We start from the raw sequence: 19,087 nt of genomic DNA on the forward strand, positions 1-19,087 counted from the left end.
GACTGCCCGGCCAGTCAAGTTTTGCTCAAAGAACTACGTCAGTGTTTGTGGTTATTTGTGTGGTTTGCAAAATAGTTCTTGAAGACACTGATTCACCCCCTCTCAGTGTCAACCTGGGATTCACAGATACGATTGATACAATACTGATACTTAGGACAGTGATCACATCCTTTCTCATATGCAAAATTCTTTCTTCTAAGATTGGGAAGGGACTCATATCATTTTCTTTTTCCCCTTGCCCGTGACAACTCCTTCTTGGTGTGAAGCATCACTTAGCCCTTGCATTAAAGGATTGATTAATTAATGACTCTTATTAAGATGATTATTCTTAAGATTGTGAATTGTATCCGTTAAAGAAGGGATAATTTTCCTATAACGATGCATTGTTATACTAAACTATCATCATCTTTTTACCACAAAAAAAAAAAAAAAAAACTATCACCATCTGATGTTAATTACACTAGGCAAAGATAATGACATTTTGTCGGTACATAGAGCAAAACCCTCAAGTAAATAGGAGCTTATGAATAACAAAAGCATAGTCGAAATCTCTCCCTAGAAGCCGCTTGTTTCATGGAGTAGTGTATTGAGGATAGAAATCAAAATACCATATGCATCATACATAGAGCATGAGAGCTAGAACACTTGGATGAGTGCCCCCCCCCCTTTGTGAATAAATAATGAGAACGCATTTTCTGTTCAAGATTATGGCCCCTGCACACCAGCACAGGGGCCATAGGAGTAACATAAGGAATTTATGGGTATTTCAATCGAGATACCTGAACCGGATGTTAGTTCATTCTCCCGTTCTTGATTAGATTGGAATGGAATAACGAATCTATTTCTTCGCCTCTTTGCCAAGCATGGGACACAGAATAGGACCACTTAGATTGGAATAGCAAGGAATGCCACTTGTCCTAAATAGTTAACTGTAATGTCTTTGCCAATGTGCCCCAAGCAAGACATGTAGGCAGATCGACTCATCAAGTTCCCATTGAAATAGGATCTACACAAGGAAAAGCACTTGCCATTTGTTGGTTATTAGGGGCCGTCGCTTACTACGTCCTTCCTCGTCTCTGGGTGCCTAGGTATCTACCGTAAGCCTTTCCTTGTTTGAACCTCGCCGTTGACTTTAAGGCTATGCCATCCTAAGGTGCTGCTAAATGGAAGGATCTTATCAACGTCCATGAATGATAAATCATAGATCGAACTGCCGAATCGGAAAAAAAAATAGAAACTCAATCTCGGATTGCCTTTCTTCATTGACTTTCTTTAGCAATAGGCGGACAGAAAGAAGACATTCTTTCACTCTCTTAGTACGTCAATAGATGAGCGAAGCGAAGGGACTATCCACTGATAGGCACGAGAGGAACGGAAGCATCAATAGGGGTGGGATTTCCACCTTTCATGGGGCAGGGTGGTCATTTTGCCCCATCTTGTGATTGGGCGCAGGGGTCACACCCTCGGATAGAGCCATTTTCTCCATAAATAATATATTAGAAAAGGCAAGGAATAAAGAAGGGGGAGGTAAAGCTCAACAAAACAAGCCACCCAAGAAGCCAAAAACAACGAGGACCCCAACTCAAAGGAGCAAAATTATACAAACAATATTAAAGCATTATAAACTAAACCAGAGGAATCCATGGGAGGCTAAGGACTAAGGGGGGAGCTTGAGAATTGCATTGGAATATCCCAAGAAGAGGCAATAACCCGAATCTCTGCAAGAGGAACGTCTCATATTTCGTGCCCATCAAATATGGTAAATCATAGCACAGAAGGCCAAACGGACAATGGAGTCACAGTCTGATTTGCCTTTGAAGTGGGAAAGAAGAACCCATGACCATTTTCTCTCAAAGGACCTAATTTGTCTAGGGGAAGAGCAATAAAATTGAAGGACCGATGATTCCCAATAGCCTTAGAATATTGGCAGGGAAAAAAATAAAGAGATTATTGATATCCTCGATAGCATTCCAACACAAAGAACAGTTTGGGATAGAGATGGATCTCTACAAGAAGCTTAGGTGGGAAGAGTAAAGGTAAGAGCTCTCCAAGTGATGAAGCTCCGCCTAGGGTTATATCCCTTAGACGATACCAACTTGGTCCAAGAAACCAATGGCATCTGAGATCTGATCAGATTCCAAGCCGAGCTAGATGATAATTTACCTGAATAGCAGGCCATCCAATGGACGAGGTCAGCCTTGCCACTAGGCCTTCTAGGAATAGATTGAAGATCACCCCAAACTTGCACGAGGAAAAGGGAGATGTAAGGATCAGGATTCCAAATGGCATTGCTTAAGATGGAAGGAACCTTAGTCATTTGATCTGACCCAGCATCATATCTAATTCAATCATCATACTAAACCATGAGAACACTTTTGAGGTGCCACAAATTCAGTCAGATGAAACTGTTTTTCGTCATCAACACGTGTCATGATATATGCCAATATTATAATGAGCCTTATTATTCACTAATTGAAAGAATAAGAAATTGAGATCAATCTAATGTGAGAGAGTTTTTTTCACCATCCCTTAGTTTTGTTGTATCATCAACATCTTTTTTATGGTTGTTTCTACCGTTACCTTACATTGGTGATCTTTTTCCTTAGTTAGCCTTTTTGACTCTTGTCCTGTTATTTTTTTTTTCTTTTTTAATATATGTATATATAGTCACAATATATATATATTAATCTATTTTTTTATTTTTCTTTTATTCACAAAAAAAATTTTTTGTCTAAAATACCCAAGCCCTAGAACCCACGAATGAACAGATATGTGGATGAAGCTAAAACCCAAGTCTGAAATATGTTAATAAGCCAATCTTAATTTTATGGTGTCTCTTGAACAGACTCATTATGAATCATGGTCGACCAAACTTCGCTGCAGCAGGTACCCACCACGCATTAAGAAATTTTTTTTTCAAGTTTTGAGAATTTGAGCTGTTGAAAAGTGAAGTGGATGATGCTCTGCTTCTGATCATGCTGATCATGCTGATCACACTCTTATAATGACAGAAATCATAATTCTCTCATTCTGCAAGGCCTTATGGGGTCTTTGCTGCTTTGAGCCATTTACTCACATGAGGGTGCATGTTTGATTTGTTTGCCTGGATCCCCCTGTACCAAAATACAAATTACTCCTTTTCTTCTCCCTCTCTACTGGTAGAAGGAAGAACCATATCTCATCTCCGACATGGAAGGTGTTCATCAAGAAGACATCCATGAACCTCTCCTTGATTCACAGTCGAAATCACCACCATCAACACCAAGAACATCATCGAAGCATCATCAATCAAATGATCAATTAGAGAGAGTACTTAACGACACACAACTATCACAGTTGAAGCGTCTCCAATTGGCCACTTCAATTGAATTCAAACTCCTCTTCCACCTCGCCGCCCCTGCGGTGGCGGTTTACATGATTAATTATTTCATGTCCATGTCTACCCAGATTTTCTCCGGTCATCTCGGCAACCTTGAACTCGCTGCTGCTTCCCTTGGCAATACTGGCATTCAAATCCTCACCTATGGTCTCATGGTATTTATTATACTCTGTTTCTCAGAACAAAACAAAAAAAAAATAAATTTCCTTTTTCTTTTGATTTTGCCCCCTTCTGCTGGGTTTAATAATGATTGTTAATTAGAACAGCTAGGAATGGGAAGTGCAGTGGAGACACTATGTGGACAAGCATATGGAGCATCAAAGTATGAAATGTTGGGAATCTATCTACAGAGATCGACTATTCTTCTCATGGCAACTGGGATTCCTCTCATGATGATTTACATCTTCTGCAAACCCATTTTAATCCTTCTAGGCCAGTCTCCCATGATCGCATCTGCAGCTGCGCTGTTCGTACATGGATTAATTCCACAGATTTTCGCTTACGCAGTCAATTTTCCAATCCAGAAGTTCTTGCAGGCACAGAGCATCGTTGCCCCTAGTGCTTACATATCCACTGCAACATTAGCTCTGCATCTGTTACTGAGTTGGCTTGCAATTTACAAATTGGAATTGGGGCTTTTAGGGGCTTCTTTGGTGTTGAGTTTGTCGTGGTGGGTGATTGTGGTGGCACAGTTTGTGTACATTGTGAGGAGTGAAAGATGCAAGAACACATGGAAGGGGTTCACACTGGAAGCGTTTTCTGGGTTATCGGAGTTCTTGAAGTTATCGGTTTCATCGGCGGTGATGCTTTGTTTAGAGACTTGGTATATGCAGATACTTGTTCTTCTTGCTGGTTTGCTGGAAAACCCTGCAATTGCTTTGGATTCTCTCTCCATTTGGTAAGTGAAGGGAAGCTTAATTTCGATTCGATTATTGCTTTTATCACTGTAGTGGCAGCAATGTTTGGGGTGTGTGGACAGTGTCCTACTCCCACCATGCAACTTTGCAGCAATTCAGATTGTCTACGGCACAGTTGTCTGTAGCGGCCTGTGCGGTACAGACTGGGTCCCGTGCACAATGACTGCCTTACCCCCACTCGGGCAAGGCATTTGGGCAGGGATAAGGTGGTCTTTGCACACGCGGCTCAGTCTACTCCGCACAGGCCTCCACTGGCAGTGCATCGTAAAGGATCTGGATCCACTTTGTAGGACCCTGATCCTCTACTGCTGAGCTGCCCTGCCAAGACACAGCAAGGCGATAAATTACCGCCTTACCCATGCCCGAGTGCCTTACCCGAGTGGGGGTAAGGCGATCATTTATCGTCTTGCTGTGTCTTGGTAGTAAGGTCCTGCCGGACAGCGTGGCAGTAGAGAATCCAAATTGATCGCACTTCTATCACGGGCAATTTGAATCCTCTGCTGATAGGCAGCCGTGGGCTTCACACAGCCAGGACATGAACCCCACTCCAACAGGGTGTTCAGGAAGTGGGTGGGACAGTCATTTCTCTCCCCTGCCTATGTGACGCCGCATACCGACTGCACGGCTTACCGGCACTAACAGATCTGAACTCTTGCATGACTGTGGTCTGCATGACTGTGGTCTGCTTAGGAAAAGGTGTAGAGACAGAAACCTAATCATGCAGAAAACAAACCAAAAGTAGTTCGCACAGTGGCTGCATCAACGGGTGAAATGAGAGTTAAATTCCTCTGCATATGTGCGTACGATACATGTGAATTGCAACCACCTGATATATCAAACAAAAAAAAAAATTTAATTGCAACAGCCTGTCCCATTATTGTCGTTTACAAGGTGAGGAATGGTGTTTATGGAAACAAAAGGGACAATCGGACAAATGGTTGCCTCTCACTTGTAAGTGGAGAGGATCTATTCTCACAAAATTCTCACAAAATGATGACCATACCTCAATTTTTATCACCTGTGGTTCTCTGTCCGGTACAGTTTCCTAGTGCCTCTAATAAAAGGGAGGTGGACCCCAGTCAAGCAGTGTGTTCAGTCAAGGGGTAGAATGATCATTTCAACCCCTATGAGAGGAACCGCATAATCGTATCAATCAGCGAACCTCAGGGGATAAAAGTCCACCATACCTCCTCGTATGAAATACGAAAAACATACTCTTATTGACCACACCACCCATGCTTTCATTGGCTCCATGTTGGTGCATGGCCCATGCGATCCACTACCCTAATCTCATCATTACTAATTTATATGGAAAACAAAGATGCAAATTCTTTTATTTTGGTTGAACTTGAGAGTATTAGGACAGCCAACTGTATAGAAGTAGAAGCTACGATCCCAAGGGGAAAATTATCACGTCAAGTACTTGACGCGGTCAAGTGCGCATCGTGTGGCTGGGCACCACCCATGTGTCCACGGTGGGTTGGTGGGCCCCACCGTGCACACATGGGTGGTGCCCAGCCGCACGATGCACACTTGACCGCGTCAAGTACTTGAAGTGATAACGATCCAAGCAAAGGGGCTTCTAAAAGGGTCTCACTTTTGCTTTTTCCAAGGGATGGTCTAACCTACAGGTTTGGAATGTGTCGCAGGAGTTGCAGCAAACCATCAAAGAACCTCACCTTTCCCATAATTTTTATATCTATCAAGAACCGGAAACTCTTACTCAAACAATTATGTTTTATAATATTGGGGATAATGGGGTAGCTGCAATTTTCAATAGATACATAAGGAAGTAGGGCTCCAATAGGGTCGGGTTTGGCCAGGCTTTATAGAACCCTAGCCCAACCTTGAGTCCCTTTAGCTGGGCCTAGGCCCAACCCGACCCTAACTCTGGGCTTGAAAAATCCAACCTTGACCCGCCCTCAGGGTCGGGCCAGGCTTACCTGATTAGCCATGGTCCTAGGGAGGGGGGAAGGAAATGCATGGGCTATAATGGGCCAATGAGAAAATTATCAATTTTGTGTAAAATGACAATATAATAAGGGAGAATGTTCTCTGCGCCGTAGCGCAAGCTGCGTCTAGGTACATGGGCAGCCTGTGCAGGGGGCAAGGTGGTCATTGCACCCACCCCCATGTGCCTGGGCATAGCTTGCGCTGCCACACAGAGAACAATGCCCCAAGAAAATGTATTATATCACTTATTATTTTCATATATAATATATTATATAACAAAATGTGGGTGACGTTGAAAGTTTGTAATATATATATTATATCAATATACATTTTATAGTATAACTTAAAACAGGGTTAGGTCGGGCCGGGCCACGTTTAGCCTGAGGCCTCAACCCTGACCCCACCCGACCCTGACTCAGGGTTAGAAATTTTCAGCCCCTGACCCGCCCTCAGGGCCAAATATCTTAACCTAGACCCTATTCGGGCTCAGAATGGGTTCGGACCAACAAGGCCAAACTTACACCCCTTTAAGGAAGTAACTATTTCGAGACATATTATCTTTGCTTTAATTTATTTTTTATCTTTGCTCATATTTTGCAGCAAGGGCTATTAAAATCATCTTATATTATATGATCTTGTCATATGCTATACCATGTGCAGTACGACGATATCTGGATGGGTTTTCATGATTTCGGTGGGATTCAATGCAGCTGCAAGGTTAGTCAAAACATAACTCTCTTTAAGCCATTAATTAATAAGATTCAACATTAGTGTTGTTATTTCTTAACTAATATATTATTATGGTGATGGAAGGGATTAATACTAATGGGTGAGTTTTTTAAAATTAAAAAAAAAAAAAAACAGTGTGAGGGTGAGCAACGAGCTTGGAGCTGGAAACCCAAGATCGGCAGCATTCTCAGTGGTGATGGTTAATTTGTTATCTTTCATAATAGCAGTTATAGCCGCAGGTGTAGTGCTTGCACTTCGTCATGTCATCAGTTATGCTTTCACGGATGGCAAAACCGTCGCTGATGCTGTCTCTGACCTTTCTCCACTCCTATGCATTACTCTCATTCTTAATGGTGTCCAACCCGTCTTATCAGGTACGCGTTTGGCTCCTCTGTGGCACAACACAGTGTGTAGTGCACATTCATCGGCCTTGCGTGCCCAAGCACATAGGACCATCAAATGGTGTGCAACACACTGTGTCGCGCTACAGAGGACCCGAATCCCCCCTCTACCTACCTATCTATCTCTCTCTCCATTAATGAGAATTTCTTCGGTCCCCACTTGTTTCAGTTTCTTATCAGAAACAAAACCTTTTTTTTTTCGTGGGTGAAAGGTGTGGCTGTTGGGTGTGGTTGGCAAACGTTTGTTGCTTATGTTAACGTGGGATGCTATTACCTGGTTGGAATCCCATTAGGGGTCTTACTGGGTTTCAAATACAACCTCGGTGCTAAGGTAAACAATATTTATTTATTGTGCAATAAAGTCATTATAGGCATCTATCTCTCTCTTTCTTATCATCTGCTACTGGACAGTGAATTAGGGAGAGAAGATAGATAGATAGATAGATGAAAATAGAAGTTTGAGGGGAAATTTTTTTACTAAAACGCTTTGATGCTTTTGTTGTTTGTAGGGAATATGGTCTGGGATGATAGGTGGCACTCTGATGCAAACCATCATTTTGTTGTGGTATACATATCGTACCGATTGGAATAAAGAGGTAATTTTACACATTGTTTTAATAGCCTAGGAATTGCCAATGTTTTCGTTAAAAATAAAAAGATTAGCAAGAAACGATTAGAGCGGTTAGACCTTCCAAGCATAAGATACAAAAATATCTGTAAGCTCTTGAATTTTTTATTTCAGGTAGAGGATGCTAAGAAACGTTTAGCAAAGTGGGCAGACGCAAAGGAAGTACTCATAGAGTGAGAAAATCTAATGATGCACTCAATGAGAGAAACCTCACAAATCAGTTGTCCACCGGAATGCTGATTAATGGTGTGCACTTATTTGTCTGCTCTCGTATTGAAGATACTTATCTGATCCGCTCTTAAGGCCAAAATGTAATTTTTCTTGAAATTTGTGTACAATTTTAAACCCATTGGTCTAATATCCTATCGATTGACAAGCTTATCAATTTTTTTTTTGGGGGGGAGGGGGGGGGGGGTGGGGTGTAGGGGCGTTGGGCTCCTCTGTAATGCGACACAGGGTAGCGCACATCCAACGGCCCACGGTGCTTAAACACACAATCCAACACCCCACCTGGGTTTTGGACTACATGCCCGAGCACTCTGAGCCATCAGATGATGCGGTACACACTATGTCGCACTACAGATGACCCAAATTTATCGGTCAGGGGTTTAAAACAAGGAATCTGTATCTGAATAAAGTCCAGCCCAGCCCAGCCGTATCGATCCAATTTTATTCCAGTTTGGTTCAATCAGAATCAATGGAAATCGACAAGTTTTTACGTGAAGCCTAGGAACCCCATATTGATTGCCTGCTTTGGAATGGCAGGAATTGGATTTTAAAATCTGTGTTTGCCCAATCCAATTCCAATTTTAAATCTGTGGGGGAGTGGATGAGAAATGTTTTAATCTCTTTGCTCCCAGCCCCCCTCAAAGTCCAACTCCCCACCCCACCCCACCCCACCCCACACCCCCAACACACACACACAAAGGATCCATCTGCCTAGTGAAGTATAATGCTTCACAATTTGCAACTTGACAATACATGAGTTAATCTAATTGATAAATGACCTCACATAAATCTCAATGGCCAAATTTTAGCTCAAAGTAAGCAAGGAAAGTTGCTCAAACTCCTATTCAAAGTTTTTATAAAATTACTGAAATGCCATCAAACGAAGATGAATATAGCAAAAAACCAAGGGGGGGAGGGTGAAAAACTCAATGACCCCATTAAAGCTACCCCAGGCACAGGAAAAACTAGATCATGCCCTGGACTTCTTTAATCTATGCTGATAATAAAATACTGGTATCGATTCCACGAGTTACATCAGCAACAGCAAAAATGACCTTCACGGCTTCACACATACATTGCAAGACCGCCCTAGGCCAACACATTTAATACAACAGAGTGGACAGTCCTTTTAACCCTGTATTGGACCAGCTAAATCACAACAAAACTACTGGTCAAGGTCCAACCAAACCATGGTAATGGGTGGAAAGCATTGGAACATGATGAATTAGTCTACAAAACGTCGTACAATAACACTGCGATGCTTGATGGCAAAGGCAGAGCCTTCAAACGAGAAGCAAGACCTGGCACCTACCTTAAATATTAAGGATTTGAACTGCTTTGTTCATCAAGAGAATGCAACAAGTACTGCGATGAAAGTAAAGGTATAATGGACCAAAAAATAATATTATATGAATCTTGAGACCTGTAGAACACCACCTCAATCTGTTCGCATGTTATCAGGTGTACTTGGATGCTCTTGTCCCCTGGTGTTTTCCGACCTCGGAGGAGAGGACTTAGCTCTTGATATATGTCTGCAATTCCTGAATACCATAAATTGATTTCCATCAGATTCTTGAGCATACAAGAAGTAAAAAAATAATAATAAATAACTACAACTACAGCATGAATTAGAATTGCTAGAAGGTCACAAATCTTACAAGTTAACCTAACCAAACCGATTAATCATCAGTGTCAGTCTGCGTTAAATTTTCTGTAAATTTTTCCATTTTTCTTTTTTCCCATAACATATCACAAATCGTTTATGATCAATTAGTTAGATCCAACTGTGAATGATTTATGCTTGATAACACAGAGTTACTTAAGAATTCTGAATGGTAAATCAGCAATATGAGAACATTACGCGCGAAGTGCCTCGGTCACTTTTTCGATTTCGTTCGACCATAATATTGGGTCAATATTCTTGGGCAATAAATCCTGCTGGTGATTTTTATCTCGTAACCACTGTTCGGCTTTGTTGCACTCATTAATGACCTGCACACAACATAAGAGTAAAAATCTATTAGAAACAAATCCAACCCCCATGGCCACCATACAACAACATTTCTCTTTTATAAATTGGGAAATCATCATCATCAGACAATTCTTTAAGTTCGGTTCATACAGCATCTCTTTCATTCGGTGGAAGTGATCTCGCAGCCATCCGGTGATCCACAATACACTGCAACAGATCTCTAGTAGCCTGTGCTCTCGTTTCTTCGTCTTTAAAACGGCTTTCAACAGGATCCACCATCTATCAGAAAATATAAATCCAATTCATCACTAAGGAAAAAGAAGTTAATAATGTTACAATTTCAAAAAAAAAAAAAAAAAATTCACCTTCCTAAGATCCTCCAGTTTGCTTGTGTAGACCTTTTCAGATTCATCATTTCCATCATCATAAAGCCACTCTTCTGTCTGTTGTAAATTTCTGGAGATCCCTTCCTTCTCTAAATCAGTTGCAAAGCTCCGATATGTATGGAAAATCTATGGCAGTACATGTATCATTCCACAGGGCAGCCAAAAAAAAAACAGATGCAGACTTACATTGAACACATATATGTGAAAGTGTGTGTGTGTGTGTGTGTGTGTGTGTGAGAGAGAGAGAGAGAGAGAGAGAGAGAGTCCAAAAAAAAATCTATTGCAGTACATGTATCATTCCACAGTGCAGTAGGAAAAAAAAAACAGATGCAGACTTACATTGAACACATATATGTGTGTGTGTGTGTGAGAGAGAGACAGAGAGAGTTCAAACAATGATTCTAAAATCAGTTCTAAATTTCTGAGTACATTTACATCAGAATGTTGGATGAAAGTTGTAATTTTTCCAATGTCTTTACCACGTCATTGGATAAAGAGAAGAAACTACATTTTTAGGACACGGGCCTTTCTGTACTGGGACCCAATGTCGATGCCATGTTGGTATAATCGAGACCCCACTTACCTTGCTTAGGGTATGGTTCAATTCTTTTCTTCTTTTTGCGGAAAATTTAAGGCTCAATTAACATGGTTCTATTTGCAAAAAATTTTGGGGAATGCTAGGGACAATTTTACCAATGTGGGTACAAAATGAAATGCAGTTTGCAGGTGATTTAATAAATTAGACAACTGCAGGCCTTGACATCAAAGGATTTGAGAACTCCAACGCATATTTCTGGAAATTCAGTGACAAAGGTCAGAGCAGGCAAAACCTTATCCCATGAGTGATAAACCTTAAAGAGAACAAAATAAATGGAATCTAGTTTACAATTTTCAGCAAAGAGAAAGTAGGGAGAAACTAGGTTTCTTGGATCTAGAATTAATGATCCAAAGATCGGATTTTAAGATTTGTAGTAGAATAGATAAAAACAAAAGATGATAGATGCTGATTTCACAAAAGCAACAGAATTTTAAAGGAAGACAAAGAAGAGAGAAGGGGGAAGAAAATATTAGAATAAATGGAAAGACAAAAACATACCTAGGTTTTCAGAACTCCCCCAACAACATCAAATTCAAAAATGTACAGGGTAAACATCATGAAACTATATTAATAACATCCAAACTAAACCCTAAAATGAATTAGTCTCATAGCTAGCCTCAAAAGAAACAAGCATACTATCTAAGTTTACTTTCATTTAAAACAACTTAACATATTTCCTAAAACCAACAAAATGAGTAGGCAGATAATTCAATAACCGCCTATGTTTCAATGTGGGAAAGGCCCAAAACTAAAGCTATTACTACTACATGCTTTCCTGGTCAGATTTTACATCATCGAGGCAAGGCAAATTTGTTTAGGTCATTTTGGATTAACTTAGGCACTGAAAAAATCATTATGTCAGACCCAAGCATTAAACCCAGAAAGGAGAACTGTTATATTTAACTTCCAAATTCTACCTTGTTGCGGATTTCATAGACGTATGACTCCAGGGCATTCTTTTTATCTTTGGTTTGCTCCATAATCCTGTCCTGTTGTTCCAATTGAAGTTCTTTCTCATGAGCTTCTGAGAGCTCAGCCTTGGTCATCCCACCATAAACATTCTCACTGACTGGTATTTCATGCCTCTGCAAGTGCCTGCCCTTTCTCATTCCATCATCCTGCATAAGTTGAAGGCAGTGTGAGTAGCTTATACATCTCAAATCTACATCTGCCCATTCTTTAAGAAAGACTAGAAATATATCGTGGTTCTTAATCAGACGAACAGTTCTGCATGGATATCTGCATCCATAAGTCTGAAATTCATCATAAACATAAATGTGAACATAGGCAGAAGTAAAGATATAAGCAACTACTCCAGGCACTGTACCCAGACACCAAGAAACTTCTAGGAAAATTAAGATTTTCCAGTGCACCTGCAAGTGAGCTCTAATCCAGAAGCATACACAGTAATATAGAATACTATAGGTGAACTTACAGCAGGCATATCTGAAGACCCAGGATGTGAAATGCCATCAGTACCATTTGCCACAGCCTCAGAAGACCCAGAAGTAGACTCATTCTCCGAATTTCTGGTGTTTAAATGAGTGTTATCCCTTGTCCTTGGATCATCAATCTGATCTTCTAACAACTATAGAGTATTAAAAAAATAATTAATAAAATGTCACCGACACATGGAGCTCAACACTTTAATGAAAGTAAAAACTCCATTCTAATACTTACTGATGCTGAATCTACAGTAACAATCCCATGAAGATTTAATTGGAGTCTAACTTTAACTTTGCTTTTATCAGCATGAGAAAGTTGGAAAGGACCGATCTGTGGAAATATTAAATCATCAAATCTATTATTGATTGTCAACAGAACACAGAATATAAATCCAAGGAAGATGAAATGAGAATTAAGTGATATATCCAAACAAACTGCACAAAAATAAATTATAAGTATTGGTTATCTCCTGAGAAGTCAGCGTGATGAAGCTAAAGATTATCCAATTGGGCCAATCAGGCCTCCGAAGATTTCATTTTGGCTCATGGTTGGATTCTCTGGACCTTGAGCTTTTTATTTTTGGGTTAAATGATGTAATGGGATTAAGTATATAGATAAGATTGTGTGGGCCTCATGTGCTGTGAAGTAAGTTAGTTTAGCCAAAAGAGAGTCCTTTTTAGTTAAGTGTTTTGAATTAGAATAGAATACTTAATAGCAGAGTTATGTTTTGAGTTTATATACTTTATTGAGTGTGTGAGAGTGACTAGGAGTCCTCTTAGGAGTCGGTATAGAAATTTCAGAAGATCTTTATATGTAATACACCCCATCAACAAAGGATGTTTTGATTAAAGAAATTTGAGTCTTTTCAATAGTTTTGGTGCTGTTGAGAAGTGCATACGGGATTGGTATCCCATACCTGATTCCTTTTCTTCTCTTTTGTTATCTCTCCTCTCTCTCTCTTCCCCATGACTTCTCCCTTTTCTCTCATGCTTGCGATCCCCTTTCTTCCCTAATCATTGCGGCTCCATTGCTAGCAGTGTATTTCTTTATATCTTAAAAAGCCCACCACCAGCAGATCCTCTGATCGACCTGCATTACAGCACCCCATCTTTCTTTTTCTGTATCCTTGTACTTAAAGTGTGGAAATAAATGTTCTCTCAACGTTCTAAGAATCCCTTAGTTTGAAAGGATCTGTCCTATGGAAGTTACTGCCATATGCAGCCGAGTGGGGTCCTTGGAAGGAGAGAAACAGAATAATTTTGAAGATAATACCAGAGTTATCCTGAGAATCTGTGCCAATATTGCCAAGAATCTAACCTATAGGGCTTTATCTTACATAGAATTTATTGGAGTAGATAGGATCATAGGAATGGTTTCACTTCCAGTGGGATTCCTTGCTGTTCGAATGACACCTTTTGTGTCTTTTTTTTTTTTTTTTTGTTCATAGACATATTGGCAGCTTAGTTTACAATCAATTGTAATTATTTTTTTTTTGCTCAATGAAATGCAATATCTCATTGTTTCTGATCCCCAAAAAAATGTCAAAATTTAATCAGAAAAAGACCACAACTAGTGTAGGACCAGCTCCCAACTAATCAACTAGGAACCAATCCCACAATAGGATCACTCTAATCTGCCAACAGTAGTCATAGCATATAACCAGCAACAGTAAAACAAGTACAGACCTGTCAACATGCTAACAATAGGATCTTTGATGCCCAGGTAAACCACCAGACCTAATAGGTATATTGCCAATGGCAATCGTTCACAGGGGATACAACAGCAGGGTAGTCTTAATAGCCGACAGAACTGGACAGCCTCATAAATCGGAAAATAAGTTGAATCCCAATAGAAAGTACACAACACGATGGACCAGATTTCCCAGTTGAGGGTAAGACACCTGGGGTAATGAACACTTAAAATTACACATATTAGTCCATTCTTGGTCCAGTTTGAAGGCCTGGTTTGCTGCTGCCCTTCTTGTTCTCTTGAACTACATCAACCACCCATGTTGGTGTACTGACTAGATGGATCTACATCGTCATGTTGGACAGTTGTAAGTTCTCTTTGTAAGAAAATGTTCCAACATGAAGTCATAAAGCAAGGCAACTGCCTACCTAAGAGGGAAACAACTGAGCAAATGTACATCCCCTAGCACCACTCTGGGAGAAGCTGCAGCAAGAGATTTGCTTGTCTCATGCATCATAGTTATAAATGCTTGAAGATTAAAAACTATGACATTCACAGTTTTCATGCTTTTTGATAAGGTATTTATGTAGAGTATAATGTTTACCAGAAACAAGAAACTATATGTTCCCTTGGATGTTTTTATAGATTCTAAAAATCTGAATATCAATGAAAGATCATGAATAATACAACCAAATTCATCAACACCACTTCCGCAGTTATGAGCAATAGCAACACTAATGTAAGACTAGAACCTGAATAGGTCTAATCCTAGGCAGGATCAAATAGAAAACCCTCCAACAAATAAGAAATCATATGAGGGAACCAAGAGAACAATGGGAACTAAAATCATATGAGGGAACAATTTTCTTCGTTGAAGTAACAAATAAAAACCCACAAATTTGTAACCTGTTGAAGCAGCAATCAAGAATAAATAATCTCCTAAATAAAGAGAAGCCGCAACAATCGAACCAGTGGTGTTGAATGACTCTTGGATCTCAAAACCTTGAGGCAAACGCTAGAATACACACCCGATGGCTTGATTGCAGGTTCTAAAACAAAACAGAAAATAGAAGAAGAATGGGGATCGAGTAGGGAAGAAGGGGGAAAGGAAGGGTTGGTTATCTCAGCCTGGGCATCTCACCCATCCTATCTCAGGATTTTCACAAAGGCTAAGGCCAATATTTCATTAATCAAATTCGTGTACAATGTTGGCCTCCCTTATAAACCTATATAGAAGACTCAAATATAGACTTAGACACTAAAAAGGAAAGGCCTAACCCTATCCTTAACTAATAAGGTAACCTAAATTGACTAGGAAAGTGAAATAATAAAGAAAACAAACTCAAAATAAGACTCTAACTAAACTAATGAAGAAAATCCCGTTTTCCTACTTTCTACCCATATTTTAGGCTCATTAAATTGGCCAATTACAAAGTAAAGCCATGGGATCAAAATCCCAATACATATAAGACCCAACCCAAAGTTTATTTCCAATAAAATAAACCCTTTAGGTGAATTATCAAAAACACTCAGGAAGGTAGGACAAATTGCAGTCATTGTTACAGATTATTATTTGCTCAAGCAGCATGCAGGCATCTATAGAACTTAATATGATCAAATTCCAGATCAACATCTCACATCAGCAGTTGAAGAACATCTGAAATGTCTAAGCTTGGGATCTCCATTTGGCAGAGATGATGATCTGAAAATTCAAAACCAGGGGAAGAATATAGGTTTTCAAAGAGCCACAACCAGTTTCCCTGTTGGGACAATGAAGCTACACAGGAAATTTCAGCTGAAAGCTTTTGAAAGTAAGCTTTTAATTAGTATTACAATGCAACTAAAAATATAACGGAAGAAGAGCATCTAAGTGCTCGTGACTGAACAACAATTTGTTTTTGGCACACCACAATTTGTTGACCTTTTCAATGATTCTCAAATAGTCTAGACCCCAGAGGGAAAGCAATGTTTGAAATTTCGAACGAAATGTTGGTGAAATATATAGATTTTGATGGAGACCTCAAAACAAAATCACATGTAAAATACATAAAACATAATACTGGGAAAATTTCCATCACCCCCCTATAGTTCCCTATATTTACTCAAACTTTCACATTTGATTCCCCCCAAAAAGTAAACTCCTACTACTCCTTCTCCCATGGTACTTTAAAATACCCAAATAACCCCTCCTTTATTACCAGCAATGGGACCCATGTCTTACTCCTCTTCCTCCTCCTCCTTAATGTAGTCCTAGATAGGTAGGAGGCCTACTAGGAGCCAGGTAAATCAGAGTTTTTGACTATGCTGGCCGAATGGAACAGAATAGATAAACTAGGGCAGAATTAGGATTAGGGTTAGGATTTTGAGCTAGGGTTTTATTTAATTATTATGAGCAGGTTTTTAGGAGTCTATTAATGTAAGTTTGGTTTGATTTGGATGAAGTTGGAAATCTAGGGTTTCGGGTTAGATGCCTTGTAAAAATTGGGTGTTTTTAGAATCTAGGGTATAGAGATGGAATCTGGGGAAAGTGAGCTGGTCGAGTGTTAATGGCAGTATGGGGAGTGAGATGACAATAAAAAGATCAGATTTTGATGGGTGGTTAGGTCTAGGTTAAAGTTAGGGCTGTAGGGCCTAATTAGGGTTTAAGGGATTATAAGGCTGCAATGGAGAACTGATATTAGGGTTGTTGTCGAGTAAAGTATGAAGGTTGTGGATGAAGTTTAATGATGATTGATGGAGGGAATAAGGATGCTGGTTTGATGAACTGAATTGGATCGATGGGGAAGGTAGGTTTAGGTTAGAGGATGAGAAGTAGAAGGAATAAACTGAAATTAAAATAGCTTACTGGTTTGAAGAGATCCCCAAGAACAGCAGCTTGAGCAATTGTGAGAAAACCTCCCGATCTTCACGATGCAAGGAGTCGCAGGAGTCCACCCACCTTATCCACCTTGAGATCCACAAGGATGCACACTCACAATAAGCAACAGCAGCAACAAAGGCATCAAGCATAAAGCTGAGTTTTTATTAATCAAAATTCGTATTCAATGCTGGCCTCCCTTACAAACTTATATAGAAGACTTAAAAATAGACTTAGACACTAAAAAGGAAAGGCCTAACCCTATCCCTAACCTATTAGCTAACTTAAACTGACTATGAAACTGAAATAGACTCAAAATAGAGTCCTAATCCAGCCCAACTAAACAACTAAAAGAAAAACTAATAAAATCACTTAAATTGAACCATTGGTTGAACCGGTTCAATTTAAAAAACCAAATAAAAAGCTAAGTAGGAAAATAAAACTAAGTATGGGAGTTAATCCCATATGCAACCTAGTTACCCATATTTTAAACCCATAAAAGTGGCCTATTACATTAGAAACCCATTGGATCAAAGGCCCAACATGTATGTAACCCAACCCTAGACTTATTCCTAATAAAAGAAGTCCAGTTTGGTGATAAATCTGCATGACTTCTTCTCCTGCAGAACACAGCTCACCTTGCCCCGCCACTGCAACCCCCTCACCTCTCCACTCAATCCTAGTCCCAACCACCCCACCCCTGTCACCCCCCGCCCCTGCCCCTGTCACCCCCAACCCCACCCTCATGATCTGCACTTCTGTGAAGTGTGAATGGATGGTTAGGATTAATCATTTGTAGTTTCCCGCAAGATAAGAGTTATTAACGATAAATGGATAGTTCTCATAAGTTATTTAATAATTGGGAGAGTATTTTTGTGGTAATTATTAAATTTTCAAGAGAAGTTAATATTTTATTGAAGCTACGAGAAGTTTTTGCCTCTGAAATTCTTTACCTTTATTTTGATAATTCATTGAACCAGTGGGCATGGATTAAGAATTAATTAAATGGATAGCAATTAAGGGGAAACTGCAGGTCGGATGTAAATGGCTTGGGTCACAGGAACTGAATAAGTTATAACAAGAAGAGGAATAATAAGGTCGGTTCCGATTCTGGGTTTGAATTAAGCCCGATTGGGATTAGCAGCAAAAGAGCTGAGAGATCTGGGCTGCCCAGGTCCAGAAATTAGTTTTCAGTCCCGTTTCTACAAGGATTACCTAAATCTCATCCAATCCATTTTCATGGGAAACCGGGGGGAAAGCTAAACTGGACGACGAGGCTTATAACGTTTAGTCCTTTTCTCACATGATATATCAACAAAGCCAAATGGATGAGCCGCTTTGAATTCAGGAGAGGGGGGTGCAGCGGCAGACGAGTGAGATGTGGGTTCCACTTCTATTAATAAAGGAGGGGTAATTTGGGTATCTTAAGTACCAGGGGAGAAGGAGAGGTAGGAGGTCACTTTTTTTTTTTTTTTTTTGGGGGGGGGGGGGGAGGGGCGGGGAAACAGATGTGAAGGTTTGAGTAGGGGAGTTTTAGTAAATGTAGGGTAAGTATGGGGGAGTGATAGAAATTCCTGTTTGTACTATTTCGTCAAAATGAGCAAAACAACATGATCAAAATGTCAAAATTTCAGTTGAAATAATGGAAATGTGTTGGAATAATCGAAATGTCACACTCCTTTCATATAAAATTCCAAATCTCAAGTCGAAATGAGTCAAAATCGGAAAAATTAAAGAAGTTAGTCGAAATTAGAGAAAGGAGAGGAAATTGGTAGAACACTTAATTTGTACAAGAACTTACAAATCTTTGGAGATTCAAACCTCTCTCCCAAAATCATCTAAACTCCCACAACAAGATTGCAAAGAGACATTTGAGTTGAAACTTCAAGAAAGTAGCAAGTCCC

General features: G+C 39.8%; 2 protein-coding genes across 3 annotated transcripts in view; one reads left to right on the plus strand and one right to left on the minus strand.

The window, feature by feature from the left end:
* The first annotated feature begins 3,189 nt into the window (after nt 1-3,189).
* LOC122641592 (protein DETOXIFICATION 40-like) lies at nt 3,190-8,184 on the plus strand. The gene is made up of 7 exons (XM_043834876.1): nt 3,190-3,534; nt 3,646-4,277; nt 6,910-6,966; nt 7,114-7,352; nt 7,592-7,710; nt 7,889-7,975; nt 8,122-8,184. Exons 1-7 carry the CDS (start codon nt 3,190-3,192, stop codon nt 8,182-8,184), a joined length of 1,542 nt encoding a protein of 513 aa, XP_043690811.1.
* A 1,341-nt stretch (nt 8,185-9,525) lies between these two features.
* Nucleotides 9,526-19,087, minus strand: part of LOC122642488 (heat shock 70 kDa protein 16) — a 56,890-nt gene continuing 47,328 nt past the window's right edge. Inside the window, exons 4-10 of one of the 2 annotated variants that reach the window (XM_043835986.1) lie at nt 12,872-12,967; nt 12,627-12,764; nt 12,109-12,309; nt 10,573-10,719; nt 10,358-10,486; nt 10,097-10,227; nt 9,526-9,776 (exon numbers count right to left, since the gene is read on the minus strand). In XM_043835986.1, coding sequence (XP_043691921.1) covers nt 9,674-9,776; nt 10,097-10,227; nt 10,358-10,486; nt 10,573-10,719; nt 12,109-12,309; nt 12,627-12,764; nt 12,872-12,967 — 945 coding nt within the window. In that variant the 3' untranslated portion in view covers nt 9,526-9,673. Of the gene's footprint in view, nt 9,777-10,096; nt 10,228-10,357; nt 10,487-10,572; nt 10,720-12,108; nt 12,310-12,626; nt 12,780-12,871; nt 12,968-19,087 lie in introns of both variants that reach the window. The other variant, XM_043835985.1, reaches the window with a different exon arrangement.

Source organism: Telopea speciosissima, chromosome 10 (genome assembly GCF_018873765.1).
Source record: "Telopea speciosissima isolate NSW1024214 ecotype Mountain lineage chromosome 10, Tspe_v1, whole genome shotgun sequence".
In the NCBI taxonomy this organism is placed as follows: Eukaryota; Viridiplantae; Streptophyta; class Magnoliopsida; order Proteales; family Proteaceae; genus Telopea; species Telopea speciosissima.

Bases quoted from the DNA above. Each gene is read 5' to 3' on its own strand.
- LOC122641592 (XM_043834876.1), top strand. From the start codon at position 3,190: ATGGAAGGTGTTCATCAAGAAGACATCCATGAACCTCTCCTTGATTCA. The intron at 6,967-7,113 runs GTTAGTCAAAAC...AAAAAAAAACAG, and splicing joins GGATTCAATGCAGCTGCAAG to TGTGAGGGTGAGCAACGAGC. The intron at 7,711-7,888 runs GTAAACAATATT...TGTTGTTTGTAG, and splicing joins AATACAACCTCGGTGCTAAG to GGAATATGGTCTGGGATGAT.